This window comes from Mycetomoellerius zeteki, unplaced genomic scaffold, assembly GCF_001594055.1.
Source record: "Mycetomoellerius zeteki isolate Tzet28-1 unplaced genomic scaffold, Tzet1.0 scaffold124, whole genome shotgun sequence".
In the NCBI taxonomy this organism is placed as follows: domain Eukaryota; kingdom Metazoa; phylum Arthropoda; class Insecta; order Hymenoptera; family Formicidae; genus Mycetomoellerius; species Mycetomoellerius zeteki.
In genome coordinates, this window is record NW_017256169.1 from 1,183,125 (window position 1) to 1,202,548 (window position 19,424).

The window sequence follows — 19,424 nt, forward strand, 5'->3', positions numbered from 1 at the left end:
TGAAATTTTTTGACATCTTGGAGCAGAACTTTGTCATCTTTCAACTCTTTCGTAATTGGTTCGAAATCAAATCCATTTATTAAATGTCTAGAATTAAACCAATTAAAAACAACAGGAGTAGCAAGTGTTAGTATATTAAAAATGACGTTAAATATTTTTGTAAATAAATTTTGAATTAGAACTTTGTGAGTTTTGTGTAAGAGAGTAACATGAACTTAATGAAAGAACATGTTTGATTACCTACTCACAGTCCTGAAACCTAAAAACAAATCCCTGTAATTTCCATTTGCTTGTAATTATAAAACTGTTAATGTCATGTCAAATTTAAAAAAAATTGAATTGCAAGAACAAAGGTAAAATTAAAGCGGTTGCTGTCAGCTGGTAATTTTGTAGCATTTTTATTTTCTCTTCTTTCATTTCGCTGGAAGAAAGGAAAGTAATTTACCGCGAAATGGGACGATCGAAAGGAAGTAGTTACAACGTTTACAAGCAGTATATATTTAACGTAGACGGCTAGAATTAGGAAATGTTTTGGTACGATCATGAATACATATTGGCACGATTAAATTCAACGCGCAACAATTTTATATCGAATCGACCCATTTCTCGTGGTTCATATATCGGCCGATGCTGGGACACGAGATGCGAGAGGATCTCTGAACAGAACAGTAAGTATTACATAAGTACGGAAACATATACCGCCATTCAAAAATCTACAAATTCTAAAACTGTATGCAAACGTTTGTTCCACATTCAATCTGCACACTTTACATTTCTGATTTAATCCTCTTCTCAATCATTCCTTAATTATTTATCTAGACACATAGAGAAGATAAACTTCATGAAATTGAAATATTCCAATTTTCCCCGTTTAATTTTATTATCGTTGCACGAAGTCGATGATATCGTTACAATGAAAAAAAAATTAATTTAATTTAAGTCTGTTTTTTTCAGCTGTCCTTTTCCACATTCTTGCTTCTCTGTTTCTATATTTTTTCCCTCACGATAAACATGACCTACGCTTGTTTCCCATATATGCCGAATACGTAGCTGAAAAAAATGGTTTATTCACCTGCTTTTCAAATACAAGTATTTGAAAACGTTTTAGAATTCTCATATCGTATCGCAAAACTCTGAGACGCAAATTAAAAAAATAAAAAAAAATTTTACAATGGATATCAATTCTAGTACAAGAGAAATACGCGGCAATTTTTTGGAAAAAAGCAACTCTATTTATCTCCTCTTTAAGTGGTGTTTGAAAATGTGCTGTTTTAGAATTCTCACATTATGTAAAACTTTGAACGCAGATTTAAAAAAATAAAAATCGAAATTTCACAGTCTATTCTAGTACAAGAGAAACGCAATTTGTTTGAAAAGAAATTTACGTTTCCTTCAAGTGGAATTTAAAAATGCTGTTTTAAAAAATGTTTCTCATATCGTGTTGCAAAACTGTGAATCATTGGAAATTAAAAAAATAAAAATAAAAATTTCATAATCGATATAAATTCAAGTAATGGCTCTATTTATCTTCTCTTCAATAGCATTTAAAATATGTGTTTTAGAATTCTCATATTGTGTCGGAAAACTTTAAGCATCGCAGATTTAAAAAATAGAAATAAAATTTTTAAATGGACATAAATTCTAGTAAAAAAAAAATGCGCGGCAATTTTTTAACACAAAAAAGAAAAGCAACCTATTTATCTTCTCTTCATGTAGCATTTAAAAATGTGCTGTTTTAGAATTCTCATATCCTGTCGCAAAACTTTGAGACACATCTCAGATTAAAAGAATTGAAATCAAATTTTCACAATTGATATAAATTCTGGTGCGAGAGAAACGCGATTTCTTTATTAGTAGATTTTAAAACAGCATAACGTCTTGTAGAATTGTAAAGTAGAACGTGATGTGAAGACTCTCACTAATTTCGGTTTTGTTTAATGAGCACGAAAAACATCATCGCGAGATTCGTTTTGAGTACGTCATCGCGTATACAAGGGAAGAGTAAAGAATTTTTTTTCTTTACACATATCGTAGTGCAACACGTTAGCGTTACATATATGTATATAATGTACAATGCGATAGTTAAAAAAAGTAGAGAGCGGTAGTTCCGCTATATATCATGACGCGTCTTGAATTATTTTTAGAAATTTCGTTGCTTTGTACAGAGCACAACATCAAAGTAAAGAAGATACGCCTTCGTAACGATCATAAATATATACAATATATATAATTGTGTGTATATATGTATTTATATATTTATTATATTTTATTATATATAAAACAAACGACTCTCTCTAGGCTGTACGAAACAAGCTCAAGGATGCCTGTTTGAGCTTTCGCATGCTGGAAACGGAATCGAAATCGACTTTAAGATCTAGCAAAAATAAATTGTACCTTTTAGAATATTCTTTAATGAGAAGGTATATAACAAGCGAGTCGAGTTTATTTTTACTTACTGACGTAACGATCGATATGAGATTTTATAAAAATACACGATAGCCTTAACGTTGATCGACTGGCATGAAAACTATTCAATGTCGCATCGGATTTCGATTCAATTTCAAGCCTCGACCGTGTTTCAGACGAAGCATAGACGATAAGCTGCCTTCGAATTAATTTTACATCGTCGGAAGCTACTTAATTTATCGCGGTGTGCTCGTCGTTTCCGGCCGGAAGTCGAAGTACCACCGAGTCGCATTTTAACATTATAACTTAATTTGCCGGGAACGAGCGCTTCCCGGCCGATTGTCACGGATAGAAGTTTTGTGTAAAGCACTTGGACAGTTGTTAGAGGTTCCCAAAACATTCGCGAGATTATGCCTTCGCATGCGGCGTCTGTGTGAGATGGCGACTTTGAGCGAGGAGCAAAGGCACTGCAAAGCAACGTAGATATTAACCAGGAGATTTTGATACATTAATAAGGTAACAATTAATTAAACTATTAAAAAAAATTCTAGCGTGGTCAAAAGATTATTTTGTATTCTAAACAGATTACGTTCGCGCATTTCAACCAAAGTTTTTCTTTCAGACTATATGTATTTATAGGGATCGGATCTGTCCAGAGCGAACGTTCGACGTTTGAAGAAAAAAAAATGGGCTGAGAATGATCCAAGGAAGATTCATTGTCTCAATAAAAATTCGAAGATATAATCCTAAAAATACGGCGATCATTTTACTTGCGATCATTTGATCTTGCGTTTGAATCTGCGTTTAAATTGTGATTAAACCTTTAGAGCTGACATCAAAATCTATACACAGTTACTGAGGTGATTTCTAAGAGAATTAATTTATGTTATTTTAGCATCAAGTTGTCTGCAATTACATTTTTATTCCCTCCATCTGCAATCTGGATCTTTTTTGTTCAACCCAAGTTTTTTTACTGTTCTATATGTATAGATTTTCAAAAAATATGGAAAGATTTAGAATTACTTACTTAAATTATTAATTACTTTAAAAAATTTAAAATTACTTAAATTTAGAATTACTTTAAAATTACTTTTTTCAATATCTCTATTACATTATCAAATAGTTTTTAATTCAAATATTAAAATGTTTATTTAATAAACATTGAAATTTGAGCAAAAATAAGGATGAAATTTGAGAATGAAATTTTGCTTGTGTCAAAAAATGCCCAGATTGCAGACGAAGAGTTAAAAGACACTAAAGTTACTTTCAAGAAATCAAAATGACATAATTCGTATAAAAAGAAATGAATGCTAAATACATTTTAATAAAAATAGATGCATAAAGAAAATTGAATTGTTTGACAAAGAGATTTATAATTGAATAGGTCCAATAGACCTACCGCCAGCTATGGAAGGTTAAAACCACAATTGAAGTTTCGAGCGTTCGCTCGATTGCATAAAGCGCGTCCCATTTGAAATGTTACCGCGCAGAATAGACAGTTCAACGAATGACTCGACCCACAATTGTCCTCTCCTCGTCGTACAACTGCAATCCGACTTATATTAATCGAGACCCGTCCCAGTTACCGCTTATCAACCAGCGCGGTAAAACTCTCTGAAGAACATTTAATGAGTTTCTCGCGGTTCTTGAAGTATCGTGGAAAGCGATGCGGAAATATTTTCTTCGACGATACCGCAGCTCAGAACACAAGTTTGTATTCGTTACTTTGGATCGAGTACACTCGTCAATATGTAAAACCTTCGTCTTTGTTAACTCACGCACGTACAACTATTTTTCAAGAAATAAATCGGCTAGATACTCTTGTAACAAATATGCATTCTGTAATCTTTCTTAGACTTTCTCATTTTACATGTTTTTCATATCTTTTTATCTTTTTATCGACACCAGATATTATTTATGCATATTCGCAATATGTAATTATTATACGTATACTATATATATGTATACGATTTGATTCACATATTTTTTATCGATTTGACTGATTGTCAAATCGATAACGTTATAATATGCCTTTCATTATCAATCTCGTTTCTTCTCATGACAGTGCATCTTATCACTGAAACTTTACGTTAAGTACGTAAATACACGTATCATTATGCGACAAAGAGTACGATCAACTTGATATTATAAATGCTTTGAAGAATTCTTTGATTAGTCATTTAATGAAATTCCCTCTTCTGATTGGTCAACTTGATGCTACAAATGCTTTGAAGTATTCTTTGATTGGTCAATTAATAAAATTCTCTCTTCTAAATGGTCAATCAAACGTTTCGAAACATTTGTAATAAGATCGCACCCAAAGACAATAAGATATCGTATAAAATCTTATTACAACCTGACTAATTACTCTAAATTGAGTCATGTATCGCAGTCGTCTTTCCCATTCATCTCCCATTCACACATCAATCTCGGCATCGAAGGACCAACGAATGCTTAGTTGAAATGTCATCCTAGACATGGTACCACGCAGTGTCCTATGTCTCTCTTCCGTCGCTTGTCAATTCTTCTCGCACAGAGCGGGTTGAGATTTAGACCCTTCCTCAGGCCTTATCAGACATCGCTGAAGAAGTCGCCGGCACCCAGACGATTGCCATCCTGCATCGTTTCAGGATATCGACCAGGCGCCAGCAGCCAGCCTCACGTTTTAGCGAACTTGTAGACCACACCAAAAACCAGCACGCTCACCAGCATCAGCACCATCGCGGTCACCACTTTGGCGAAGGCGTTCAGCCCGCTTTCCGTCGGCTGCTGAGACCTCCCGCTTGGGACGCTCTGTTTGGCGGCAAGACCGCGCGCTAGAGCAGGAAAGGCCAGACTCTGGGTGAAGGTTAACTTGTGGAGGGATTCCGACAGCGAGTACGGACCCACGGAACCGCGGGCTGCGGCCCTCAGTAAAGCATATTCCAAATCCAGAGCATCGAACATGCTGTATCTGCTAATGAAGAAAAAACCATGGAGATCTTTTAATTTTATACGCCACGCGTTAATTATCATTTGTTCTAGTTAAGTTGTTTTAGTTAATTGTTTCTATATAACCATTTATTAATAAAATTTATTTAATAATTACTATATACTATTTGACTATATTACATTATTTGAGATAACATATTCTTGATGCACCATCTTTAAAAGTTCAATAAAAGTAAATAGTACGTTTGAAAAGTAATAAATTAAGAATAGTGTAAGAGAGTATAGTATGCAAGTTAATGATTAATAAAGTATTGCAATAAAACATTGATATAATGAAATATTTTTTTTAATTAAGCAAAATTTTTAATTAAGTAATTAAAGCAAAAATTTGTAGCGCTACAAATTTAAAAATTTAAGCAGCTGTATCTTCGTTAAAAGTAAACAAAATTTAAATTTAAAAAATTAAAAAATTGGATTTTGAAGTTTAGAATCTCTATTTTCGGAAGAATACTATGTCTTTCGAATTTCTGTGAGTTTCATCATTTTTACATATAGAAAACGAGCTGGATAAAATAGGAAATTTTCTTGTCGCTTTGTAAGGTGGTCACGTGTTCAAAAAAACTTAGGAAATTTTCAACTTTCTAATGTGAAAACGTTCGTACTTCGAGTTGTTTTCGGTGAAAAAAAATGTGATCGCACGCTATTAAGAAAAAATAAAATGGAGTCTCTTAAATTAAAAGCTGTATTGTTCCAGCTTGGTCGGAAGCGCCGAGATGCTAGAGGCGTATGTAGACATTGTCTCCAAATATCAATCATGTCAGGAGCGTGATACCAACATAATTAACCTTTAGAGGGCGGATGAGTCAATTTTTCAAATCTTACAGCTTTCCTTTAAGTAAGATTTATTACAGTTTCTTGCCTCAAAACATGACACCCTTTCAGAGCACTATATACAGTAGTTTCCCGTCTTTCTGTTACAGTAATGTCAATATTTAAAAACGGACAAGTTTTCTAAAAATTTGTTATAAGAGATTTTGAATTCACTGAATTTAAATTTAAATAACTAACTAACAATATTTTTAACGTCGACAAATAATAATAAAAAAGTATGTATAATGCTTGAAAATCGAATGAGATAGGCACATTACAATATAAGCAATCAAGCACGAATAAGGTTTATTAGGCGTAAGTTTTTATTTGCAAATATATATAGTAATCATTGGTATTCACCTAACAGTTAATTTTAATATTTGGAGTCTGATAGAACAAGTACTAGAGCAAGTATAGAAATTACAATATAAAAAATAAAACAACACTTATATAATGCTGCCATTCTGTAAAAGTTAAAAATGAAAGTTACAGTAAAAAAGGTCCGCACGTAAAAATTGGAAAGTCCGCAGTTATAAAATATTAAATCATTTTATTTTAATTTTAATCTTTAATTGCGATTCAGATATATTTATTCTTATAATAATTAAGTATTATTGTTACAATAAGGTCTGGCACAATTGATATTCGGGAATAATATCTATATACGCTTTCATTTCGACGTTCCCTCATTCCGACCAAGATGGAACAATACAACTTTTACAGTTCCTAGCAATTTAAGAGCGACTCCATCTCATTGTCAGTTTTTCTTAGAGAGTGTAATCAAATTTTTTCTTTGCTGGGAATAGCTCTAAGTGTAATGGTACGAACCAACGTTTTACGAATTATTAATGTGTAATGTAAATTCAAACAGATTTTATTAATAATGTGCAACCACATTTACGGTGCTGTATTTTTATGGGCCCTAATACTATTGTTCATTTATTTTTAAAAATAAATGAACTATTCAATCTTCTTTTCTTACATCCTAAAAATTTTTATATTATTTTACATGCATTATTTCTATATTTGTTATAATTAAAAGTAGGTATATTATCTCTTTAATTATTTATTTCATTTAACTATAGATTAAATCATACATTGGCAAATTTTTTGACAATTTCGAAACCTCTTTCACGATTTTTAACAAAACCTTCGGTAGCGAATACAATTCCCCCATCGTAAGTTCTTACTTCAAAGAACTTATGATGGGAACTGTTCGCAAACGAAGGTACAACGACATAAAGTGGGCCTCTATCAAGCAATTCAATGTCTTGGCCTTGTGAGAGATTCTGCGTGCTCGCTTGTGAGATTGCAGAATTGCTACGACAAAAAAAGAACAAAATTGGGGCGCGGTTGATCTCAAGATTGGGGGAGAAAAGCGATTTTCTCGAGGTCCTCATAGAAAGAACCACTCGGTATTTGTGGCAAGAACCCGTACAAGTGATGAATAATTCTACCGACACCTACATATACACGCGCGCGTGCGCGCATACATATACAACCGTAACGCTGATACGTCGTGACGTATCTTCCTTATATTTGCATTGTGTCAAGGTCGTTCCTTGACACGAGTCAAGACCGAGTCCGACATCGACGCGTATTCTACAATAGATTATTTCTGCCATTCCATCTCTGAGACCTTGCTTGAAACGCACATACGCGGCCAAGGATAAGGTCAGAAAATAAATACTCGCCGATACTTCATACTACACAAAAAAAGATGAGAAGAAGATATTTCTTGCAATAATACTTATTGAATTTATAGTCACTACTCCGAGATCCTATTCACCACAATATGGGCTGACTTTGCTCATTTATTACACTGAGAGAAAATTATTAGCTCACACAATACAAAGCGTTCTGTTGAAAAATGTTGCTATTATATAGCTATTATATAGCAAAAATGATCTGTACTGTATGTGTTAGTATTTATAAATGCTTAGTATTATACAATAATTATGATTAAAATTTTTAGTTATTACATTTATAATGTTAAAATTATAATTATATTTTTATAATTCTAAAAAAATATATATATATAAAGTTAGCATAAAAATTATTATAATTTATAATATGAATATCTGCATAAAAATCCGATGTCTAATTAAAAATTATGGTCAAATGATATAGCAATTGCATTTTTTCTTTCAGTGTATGAGTACAACATTAGGGGAATTACCCTTTGTTTATCATAATAATGTAGATAGTCAAAGTTGTACCTATATGTTTATTATATTTTTTATTCATTTTATGTCATTAATGTGGTCATTGTAGAAGAGAATTAAAGTAAATAAAAATAAAAAAATAAAAATAAAGAAGATCATTAGCTGAAGATATCGGGTAAATGTATCAAGTCAATTACCTGCTGCTACGTCTCCTGTCTTGCGAGTGCATCGACACGATCGCCGAGCTTGGCATCGATCGCAAACTGCTGGTGGTCGAACTGGAGGGACTTGGTGGCGCGGGTCGATCCTCGTGGTCCTCGTCCAAAGACATTTTGTCCGGCGATGGCGGACTTTTCACTCCCACGTTATGATGGTTGTGATGAAGATAATGCAGCTGCAGTCGCGCGTGATCCGGATGTAGCAGGCTGGCACGACGCGATTGCTGCGGTGTCATCGCCGGACTGTTGCAGGTGGCACCGCATGGCGACGGCGACGCCTTTAACGCATTTCACAAAAATTAAGGTATTTTTTTCTTGTTATGATAAGGCAGGAATTAATTCGTGCAAAAAGTTTTTAATAAAAACACGTTCAACGTTTGTCCTACGCGAAAAGGATTTCGAATACTACAAAACATCCGTCCTCACATTGTTAAATGTTAAAGGATCAGCTTTAAGCTAATTCCTTGAGTTAAATAACATTTTGTTATTTTCAACTTTCAAGTGTGTTGTAATTGTTATAAATATTATTTTCATTGAAAAAAATGTGATTAAAAAACAACACTCGTTTAATCAATCCATTTTTGTGGTTGAATTGCTTAATTTCAAAGTAAATAGCATTCATATTAACGTATATACTTATTGTTAATAAATAATAAACTAAAAGACCCTGTACTAACTATACACCGAGAACTATACATCAATTTTCCATATAATTAGTGCGAATCTTGTGAGTCAAATTTAATACGTTTCTTGAATTAAATTATTTAATTTCATTGTTTTAGTTCTTTTATACAGATCGGAAAAAAGAGCCATTATAGTGGCGCAAGGAATATTAAAGCAAGGAATATAATGAAATAATAAATTATAACATACCTTACTCAAGGAAAAAGTGTAAGATTTTAAAAATAGATCCCGTCCTCTAACGTCTTAAATTAACAATGTATTGAGTAGGAGTATAGTGATGAGTTATAGAAATGATTAAAAATAACTCAAATTGGATACGATTTTACGTTATGAATTTAACGACAGTAAAATTTACGGCGTAAAAATGCCTTGAGAACACTTATGTTTATTTAATTCACGCAAGCACAGTTGAAGAGTATTGATTTCTAAGTTTAGAGATTTAATAAGGAAAATAATATCACACGTAAGAGTCACACCTGGATGGATTCGATGCCGCTGTCGTTGACGTTTTCCTGCACGTCTGGGAATATAAAAGCTGGGGCCTGTTCGTCGGTATCGGCTCTGGGCGAGTCGCTGGGCCATACTTGAAGAAGCGGAAGTGCCCCGCGCGTTTCGTTGCAGACCTCGGCGATGACAACGTTGCTCGTTGAGCGACCCGTTGATATCCCCGTATTGAGGCACAAACCCAGCTCTCTCAATGGCTTCTGCTGAACGATTTAATAGTTTTATAATTTTATCATAAATTCTATATACTGTAGCGTGTAAAAATCTCCGGTCACATAGATTTTTCACGTTTTTTTTTTAAGATCGAAGTAATTTTTCCTAGTTGGTATATTATCCTCATTGTCAATGTGTTCGTTAAATAATAAAACTAATTTTTTTCTCTTATGTTAGCAATCCTGCTTCCCGTTGGTATATTTGATTTTGATCCTTTCCATACTCCAACTCGAACTGCATTGATTTTGAAGTAACAAATTACCCTTTTGCTTCCAGATGGGACGGAAATATATTCCCACAAAAATAAAGATAACCATTTCTTTTTGAGCTCATTTTATGAAAATGAAAAAGGATAGAACTATTTACAAAAAATCAACAACACCCTTTTGAGTTTTACTTCTTGATCTGCATATCTTATCAAATATGAAAATAGGATAAAAGTGAAAAATACATATATCTTCCACAAAAATTAAAATAGCAAATTTTTTCGCTAATTTTATTCAAATTCATGACTTATATTTTGATCCGTCATATTGAATCCTCCATTTTGAAATTTTGACTACAGATTCATAATGGGCGAATTAGATGCTAATTATTCCTAGAAAGAAGTCAGGCACGAAAAGATTAAAATGTTAATAACTTCCTGTGTTGCTTGTATAATAAAAATGGGATCACGCACAGTGATATACCACCTTTTTGTGTTCGCAACGCAAAGCTTCAACAAACCTTTTTTGCCATAGTATTGTCACAAAATTTTACAAAAAAGATGACATACCGCTGTATGATATACGATGTATGATTCCATTTTTGTTATAAGCAATACAAACATGTCTTAATATTTAGAGCTGCTGCTCTAAACTGAAACAACGCAGAGTGCCAGTTAGAATTAGAGTAGAGAAAAGACCAAGGACAAATGTGGTCAGTGGTAACAGGTGGAGGGTTGCTAACATAAGAGGAAAAAATCAATCTCATTACTTAACGGACATACTAGCTGTGTACATAATACATGCCATTTAAAGAAAATTATATAAGAAATTAACGTATTTATATAATTCAATTATATAATATCAATCAAAATTAAATCAATATAAAACTAATAAAAAATTGTCTTTGTTTTTAAAAGAAGACATGAAAAATCCATTTGGCCAGAAACCTTTACATATCAATGCATTTTTTTTTTTTAAATCTTATCTTTTTTTCTGTTCTTCGCAAAGATTCTTCAAACTGGAAGACGTGTCGGAATAAAATGCACTTTGAAAATGCTCATCAGATTACCTTGAATACGAATAATAAAAAGGAAAAATTTTAATTTTATTGTTTGCGGCATGCACTTGGAACTGTATTGACTTTGAAATATTACGAGGCTCGCGTATCGCGCGACACGAGAACGCGAGAACGCCTTGCGACTTTTAGCTGCTCGATGACTCTCGATAAATATCGTCGCTAGAAACTTCGTAATGTCGCCATAGCACGAGACAAACATTTTCTGCGTTCGCGCCACATAAAAGGCCGGTCCTTCACGGCTGGGTATTAGCATGTGAAATATTGAAAAGAAATATTTTTAGCCATGGTCGCGTTTCAAGAGCAGATTAATCGATGCGATACTCAGTTATTTCGCTACCGCGAGCTTTACTTCCATCCTAATGACGTTTTAAAAAGAGTAATAAAAGTAACAGAGAGAATCTCTCGCGTATATGACTTGTTTATCAAGATGGAAGAATAGCTTGACGCACCTGGCACGATGGGAACATCAAGTCTCAGTTTATCAGTCATCGTATAACAGAGCACGGATTTTCACGGATTGTTATTGTAAAATTGTGATAAATTGAAACTTCCGCGCGATACGCTATTCTGAGAGCATTCGTCACGAAATATCGTGCACATGACTTCTTATCGTTCATTCGTAATCCTACAAAATATCTTTGAGGTCATATCAGAGATACGATTATATTAATTTTCTTAATATATACATCTGACTAATTGTAGTTAAGAGTTTGATAAATTTCGAAAAATACGGTCAATATTTAAAAAATTAATTAACGTGTTTTTATGAAATCATATTTAACATGTCACGTTAGTGAATTGTTAAAAGTCTTAAGTTAAGAGAAAGTTTTTGATATTTATAATTATAATTGCATGGTAAAACATTTTTAGTTATTACTGTAACGCTTAGAATCGTTTTCTGGCACAACCATTTATATTTTTGATATATAAAGTAAATGTACACATCAGTTAGTGGGCAGTTAGTGGACTGACCCAATTATTGGACAAAATGATAAAAATTTTTAATATTAAGCTCTTAATAAAATGTACGATTGTAAATAAATTCATCGTTTATAAAAATATAACAACGAATGTATATATTTATATAGAATGTAATTTATTTAAAATGTAATTATTAACCGCTTTCTATAGAATTTCTTATAAGATGCTTATTTACATCATCAAGGATAAAAATTGCTTGTCAATAGTATTAAATTGCTTGTGATATTACTACTGCAGTTTTGATTTAGGATTGTGTTTCAAGATAAATAATCAACACACAGTTTGCTTGAACTGGAAATTGTATAAATTCACAAGAAATATTATTAGGCACAAAGAGCTGCCTTAATTAACTAAAACATTTTTCACTTATGTGAATTTATTTAGTCGTGCACATCAAAGCTTAATATTTAAAATTTTTGTAATTTCGTTCAATAATTGGGTCATGTCCACTAATTGATACGCTAATTAGTTTACCTTATAGAAATATATAAATGTAATAATTATTATAATTATTATTAAGTCGTTTTCTCTGAGATAACTGTATATTTCTTTTTGTATATTATAGAACTATAAATATAATTATTACTAACATTTAGCAGTTAAAAATATTTTATCATGCAATTATCATAAATGCCAAAAATTTTTTCTCAGTATATCAAGAAACAGTAGTATTTCGCACCAAGTATATTTTTCGTAAGATACATTCATTCATATGAACGGAGCAGGACATTCTTTACCTTTTCTTACGTTTTCTTAGGAAGGAAAAGGAATTTTCTAAAAATAAACTATTATTATTTTTAAATAAGTCGATATTATCAAAAGATGCATATATTGGAAGAGAATATAGATTTCTCCAATAATTGCGATTGAAGAATAACAGATTTTATTTTTTTTTAAATTCGAGCTTTTATCTCTATGATTATATTTGGTTCACATAATTCTTTTATTGATAAAATATTGATACAACCTGGATGAAACTTGGATCTCGAATAACATCATTATACAAACGAAAGAAACGGAAATGATATATGTTTTTAAATCACGAACTATGAAAATAGTTTCAACTACTAAACGATACCGATCAGATTTCATCGTCCAATTTAACGTGAATATATTTTTACACTGATTATAAATCAAAATCGAAAAACCTGCGTTATCGTTATGTTACGTCATGATCAGCCAAAATAAAATGTAAAGCGCAATCTGAGCTGTCATCTTCATAATTTTTCAATGAGTTATTATTCCTACTAATCCTACCCTTGCTCGTGCCTCACCTTCGGCCTTTCGCACCGGAGCATATTCGTCGCAAGGGCTCTCTCTCCGTCGATCGAGCGATCTTGATTTTTATTAAATGCCTGCGACGACGTGTTGTGTGCGGACAACGATGGATAATAATACATGGTTTAAAGTTCAAAATGTCTCGCACGTCTCGCCGCGCGAGAATCGCATTCACGCAGACTGGCGCGCGTCCATCAACAGGGCGCAATCGGGGGATAAACTGCTCGCTGGTTTCCGGTGCGGCGAGTTTGCAAAGGTCGCTTCGGTGTACAAAAAAGCGTCGAGAAAAAGTCGACAGGCCGCAAAAGCAACGCGAAACGAATCGATAAAACGCGAGCATGAGGAAGTGCGGCTGTTTAAAAAACGCGTAACTTATTCCCCCCCCCCCCGAAATCTGGATCTGTCTCTCCCTCTTTTTCTCTCTCTTTCTAGTTCTATATATAATCATTTTCTGCAAAATATTTTTACCATAAAGAATAGTAAAGGAGAAGATAGTATATTACGGTCTCTCCATTTATATTTTATACAATAACTTTATTAATAATCAGGATTTAAAATTAAAGCTTAACATTCTCTTTTTTAGTCAAAGTGTTGTTCAATCAATTCTAGACTCAAAGTTATGAAATATTTATTACTTAAGACGTTATTAATTTTCTTTCAACGTAATTTAAATAGTTATATTAGTAATGTATTGTCTCATTGTCAGACAATTATTACATAAAATTATTCTGGTAGGTATATAGCAGCAGCTTTATACTGGTGCCTCACCATTTGTGTATTCACATGCTTTCGCATTCAATGTAATTTCATGAGTACACATTAAATTAAATTAAATTAAATTAAATTAAACTGAATTAAATTAAATTATTTATAAAAATGTGGTGATACTGCGTATTAAAAAAACAGAGATGATAATGTGAACCCCCAATAAAAATAAATTAAATTTGTTTAAATTAAAAAAATTAATTTTGTTTAAAAAACACAACATTTGGTTATAGTATCCATAAATAATCATGAAAATTCACTATCTAAAATAGCGGAGATATTAATCTTTAGACTGCCGGCATTTTTTCATTAAAATAGTGGTTCTTTTTCCTCAAAAATTTTTCTATAAAAGTAACGTACACATGACGCAAAATTTCGAGATTTTTGCAAAGCCACAAAAGTGGCTTTCCCGGCGAGGAACGTACGATCAAATATAAAAAATGTTTATTTTCTCAAAAATAGTGTATTCGCAGGTTTTTGGTGTCACTGATTTCAATTCTGAACATAGATTTAAGAAATCTCGAACCCTAAACGTAATACTGACAACGTAAATGAATATAACATATAGATTTATACAGAGAACTTTCCTTTATTTAGCATTACTCAGAGCTAACGACAGATGTAAAAAGTTTATAGCTCCTTTTTGTCTTTTCTTTTTTGTTTGATTCTTAAACTTATTTTTTATATTTTTTTTACTTTTTTCTTGTTTTATAAATTTTTTACTTTTTTATATTTTTTTACTTATTTTGTATATTTTTATATATTTTGGGCAACATACACATATATATGTTTAATATAATTAGTATTTAAAATACCACCAAAAATGGTATTTTAATCCACACTCAAAAACTACAAAAATAGCTTTCCCGGCAGTTTAAAGGTTAAGAGTAGGACCATTATATCTACAAGAACCATATAATTCCATCCTTTATATTTCGAATATTTTTTCTATTGTACAAAAAAAGGACTGATTCAAGTCCTTCGGGGAGTAAAGCCAAGAGTTGATTAAAGAAGAATACAAAACGGATCGATAACATGCGAGCAGGAAGTGTGTGGCGATATGACGAAGGGTCGTACCCAAAATATATATCGAGAAATCGAAATACGAAGCTCGTAATTATTGCTCCGTGACAGACGAGAAAAGAAAAAACAACAGTCGCAAATGGAATGAAAATATTGAAAGCGTGTCGTATGTCCATCCGATGTCTTCGCATTTTCTCCTCTTGACTCTTCTATTCCACGCCATTACTTAATGTTTGCACTGACAAGCAAAACCCATTACACTTTTTTTTTACAGTTTTAAGGAATGATTTTGAATTACGTTAAAGGTCATAGAGAGGGGAATGCACGGTGTTTAAATCAATTTCTTTTTAAAGTACGAACTCGTTTCCGTTGTAATAAAAAGTTGGCTCGTCGCAAATGTGATTTCTTTTCGATAGTAGAGGTCATCTGCCAAGCAATAAAAAAGATAACTCGATTAAAAGTTAACTCAGAAAAAATATCACGTTTGTTTCATCCCCCTTTTTTGGAGAGAGGCTCCTAGAATTTTCGTCGCATCGCTCGCTACAATCGCGATCGATTCAAGCCGCAAGAAACGCAGCACAAATAATCGAACGTTACTTTGATATCCGTCACACTCGAACGTAATTTGCGTGCCAGATGTATAAACGCTTTTCGATTCTCTTTTTTCTTACGAGACTTCCGCCAAATGGAAGCTGTGAGATGCGAACTTGGCGGCAGTCCAAATTGACCAGTGGAAAACCATGCGAAAGAGCGCGCAAAAGATTATACGCGTGAGGAACAACTACGAGAGTATGTCTCTCGGAAAAAGCTCTTCCTTTCATATTCGACTTCAATTAATTTGAAATCGACGAGGAGTCGAAAGATTTGCAATTGAGAGCATACGTCACTGATCCGACGAAATGAGCGTAGCCCACTTAAGATGTGGCGAATTTTTACGTTCGAACAAATCTTGCAAACAGAAGTTATCAAACTTCAAAAATCACTCCTAAAGTCAAACAATTTCGCAGAAAGTTAAAGTAAATTGTGTCGTGCTTCTTGTGTCGAGAAACTCCGCTGCACAAATCTCGTAATGCATTTTCCCGAATGTATTTAATCTAACAGCCATGTACGCGACAATAAAAATATCGTGTACTTTAAAATATAACAAAGTTATCGAGCTAAAATAAATTACATTTCTTCTTTTTAATATTTATAAAAAATATATTTGTGTTGAGAGAGAGAGAAGTCGAAAATTTATTGCGGTAATTATAAATGATTAGGCAGGATTAATTTGTCAGAAATTCGTGAGATTGCGAGATGAAAAGTCTACTCTGTTTGAAAACGTCGCCATCCGAAACTTTCGTTCCCCCACATTTTATGATATTCACCACATTTTATGATATTCACCATATTTTATGACCCTCACATTTTATGACTCCCATGATTTATGATACTCTTGCAAAAATATCGTGTCTCTCGTGTGTATGTATGTCAGTTTTCGTGAATAGGTTTAAATAGCGATCCCATAGTTTGTCTTGCCTATTCAATCCAACTTTCTACGTGGGGAGGAAACTAATACAATTTTAATGTAATATACTCCTTTGTGAGATTCTGCCTAAGGTTTGAAAGGTCATTAAAAATGAATTGTAAGGATAGCTAATCGATTGGAAACACAAAAGGGTGATTTAATAATACCAGGGTGGAGTGTACCGATTCATTTAACTGCATAAAGAGACATGTGCTTGTTCGTGACCATGACTCTAAGATCTCGTCTTCTTGTTTGGCCTTGGCACGCGTCGGCGGTCGATGAGGGCAAGAAAAAAGGCGGAGACCGTTTCCTGGCATGATGCCTGTCTCGACTGAATGAAAAGACTTTTGCTCGGAACCATTAAACTTTCCAATGTTTTTCGCACCGTTATCGCGTATGAAAACAGTTTCGAGAAACAGAGTGGACTCATGATCTCGCGATCTCCGACATATTGAGCCTGTCTAGCTATTTAATTATCATAATGGAGTTAAATCTCCCACTTCAACATAAATATTTTATGAAATATTAGACATAATAACTTAGAAGACATATATAACTTATTTTAGCTTCATAATTTAGCTATATTTTATAATTTTACACAGTATGTTGATTACGAAATTTTAAAAATGGGAGAATGAAAAAACTCGACAAAAGCGCTGTTAAGTAATATAAAATAAAAGGGTCAAAGGAAGAATTTCTCATACAAAATATAAAACCGTCTGCCGTATGTTTGTTACATTAATCTTCCGCTAGTGTTAGAGTGCAGAATGCTGCTTGTAAACTGAATTCAACAAGTTTTCGTAGCAGTCACATCTCACAATCAGTGTAATCTAATTCAATGTTGTAAAATACATTTCAGAAATGTACAGAAGTGAAAAAGAGCCAGAATATAGCGAGATAAGTTCATTTTGCAAAACGCACATTTACTGTAAAAATTGCAAAAAATTATACAAATACAAAGACAATGGATTTGCAAAAAATATACAGATATGATAAAAAAATATTTAAATATATTCCGTTTATTTTAGCAACAAGGTTATTGACTCGTTTCCTACGATATCAAATGTTTGCGTTGAAATAGCTGCGGTTTACAGATCGCTTAGAACATTCTCCCCGACCCACCTGTATGCTTCTTGCATAGCTGACTTTCGTTAAAGAACGCGACGGATTCTCAATCAAGAATCTATTGATATTTCAATTTCGGGGTTTAAAGACTATTTCTATATTATGTCAATGTAGATGAACTTTAATCTCTTTAATTTATTCCTTAATTCCATTAATTCTTAAAATTAAAACAAAATAAAAAAAAATAAAATCAAGAGTTAAACTCAGGTAAAACATACAGTCGTAATTAAGTCATAATGATATCATAGGACATCATCATGACGTCATTTGATATTTAATTGATGAACTTATAAGTGACAAATAAAGTCATGATAATGTCGTTATGATATTATTCCGATTTCTGTGTTCTACTTGGAAAGTTAATCTAAATTGATAAAAATGGGCATAAGTAACTGAGAGCAGTTTATATACCGACCAATCCTACAGAATATTATATGACAACATCGTGAAATAATTTCAAATATCGATCGCACAAAGAATTAGATCACTCCTTTCAATAGCGCTTAATAACCCGTTTGATCGATAGACCAAGGAACTCATTTACATTTATATTCCACGTTCAAAAATCGTTTTCTATAAATTATGATCGTGTTAAAATGAAATCGAGAAGGGATCAACGAACGCGTGCGAGAGTTTACGTATTCACTTGGAGGAACGGGGTGCGCGGCGCGTCGGCCGTCGACGGCAGGGAGGATCCTACCTGCATGCTCCTGATCGCATGCCAGAAGATCCCGGCACGATCCTCCGAGACGTCGGTTTACGTGGTCCAGGATTATGACGGGTGCTCTCTCGGTACGCTCGATCTTCTCGGGGTTCGAAGTGCGACTGGATCCGGCCGCGCGTGCGGCAGAACCGTGTGCTTCGCCCCGCGGGGATTGCCAGTGGTCCGGCGGCAACAGTACGGGAAGGGGTAGAAAACCAGGCGGCGGAGGACAGATGAGAGGGGGTTGTTTTCGCTGAGCCGGTCGAGGGTGAGAGTAGTGGTAGGCCGACGCTTATCGGACTCACGAGCTGATGAGCCGACATTGGCAGGTGGGAGAGCTCGGATGTGGTTTGACGACAGGTTAAATTTTTCAGAAACCTCCCTTTTAGGGGGTGAAAGGAAAAAACTCTTTGTCTCCATTTCTCTTGTTTATTATTTCATTGTACTGAATGCGTAACTGTCGCGTCGAGTAAATTTTATTTTCTAATAAATTTTCTCTTGCGCGACAAATATGAGCGTTACGCGTAATCAAAAATAAACTTTGCACTCTGCACTCGCTACATTCTTTCATTCTTTCAAATTATTCATGCACACGCAGAGATTTTAATTAAATTGCTGAGATTCAAGTTAATTTCCCTTAAGCTACGTAAGACTTTTTACGCTACTGCTATTAACTTTTTAATTATCTTGATAATTACATTAAAATAAAAAAGATCATGTTAATTAAGAAAGAAAAATAATAATGTCAAGATAATGGTTTTAAAATG

The 19,424-nt window shown here is 33.4% G+C and overlaps 1 protein-coding gene across 3 annotated transcripts; it reads right to left on the reverse strand.

Moving 5' to 3' along the window:
- Positions 1–4,673: 4,673 nt before the first annotated feature.
- Positions 4,674–18,758, reverse strand: LOC108731310 (uncharacterized). Of its 3 annotated transcripts, none has more exons than XM_018461573.1 (4): positions 18,655–18,758; positions 9,751–9,978; positions 8,570–8,868; positions 4,674–5,362 (listed from the first exon to the last, which is right to left on the reverse strand). In XM_018461573.1, exons 1-4 carry the CDS (start codon positions 18,658–18,660, stop codon positions 5,065–5,067), a joined length of 831 nt encoding a protein of 276 aa, XP_018317075.1. In that variant the 5' UTR covers positions 18,661–18,758; the 3' UTR covers positions 4,674–5,064. The 3 variants fall into 3 exon arrangements, with proteins under 3 accessions (XP_018317075.1, XP_018317076.1, XP_018317074.1); XM_018461574.1 differs by having other exon boundaries at positions 4,674–5,359; positions 9,751–9,981; XM_018461572.1 differs by having other exon boundaries at positions 9,751–9,981.
- Between the last annotated feature and the right edge of the window lie 666 nt (positions 18,759–19,424).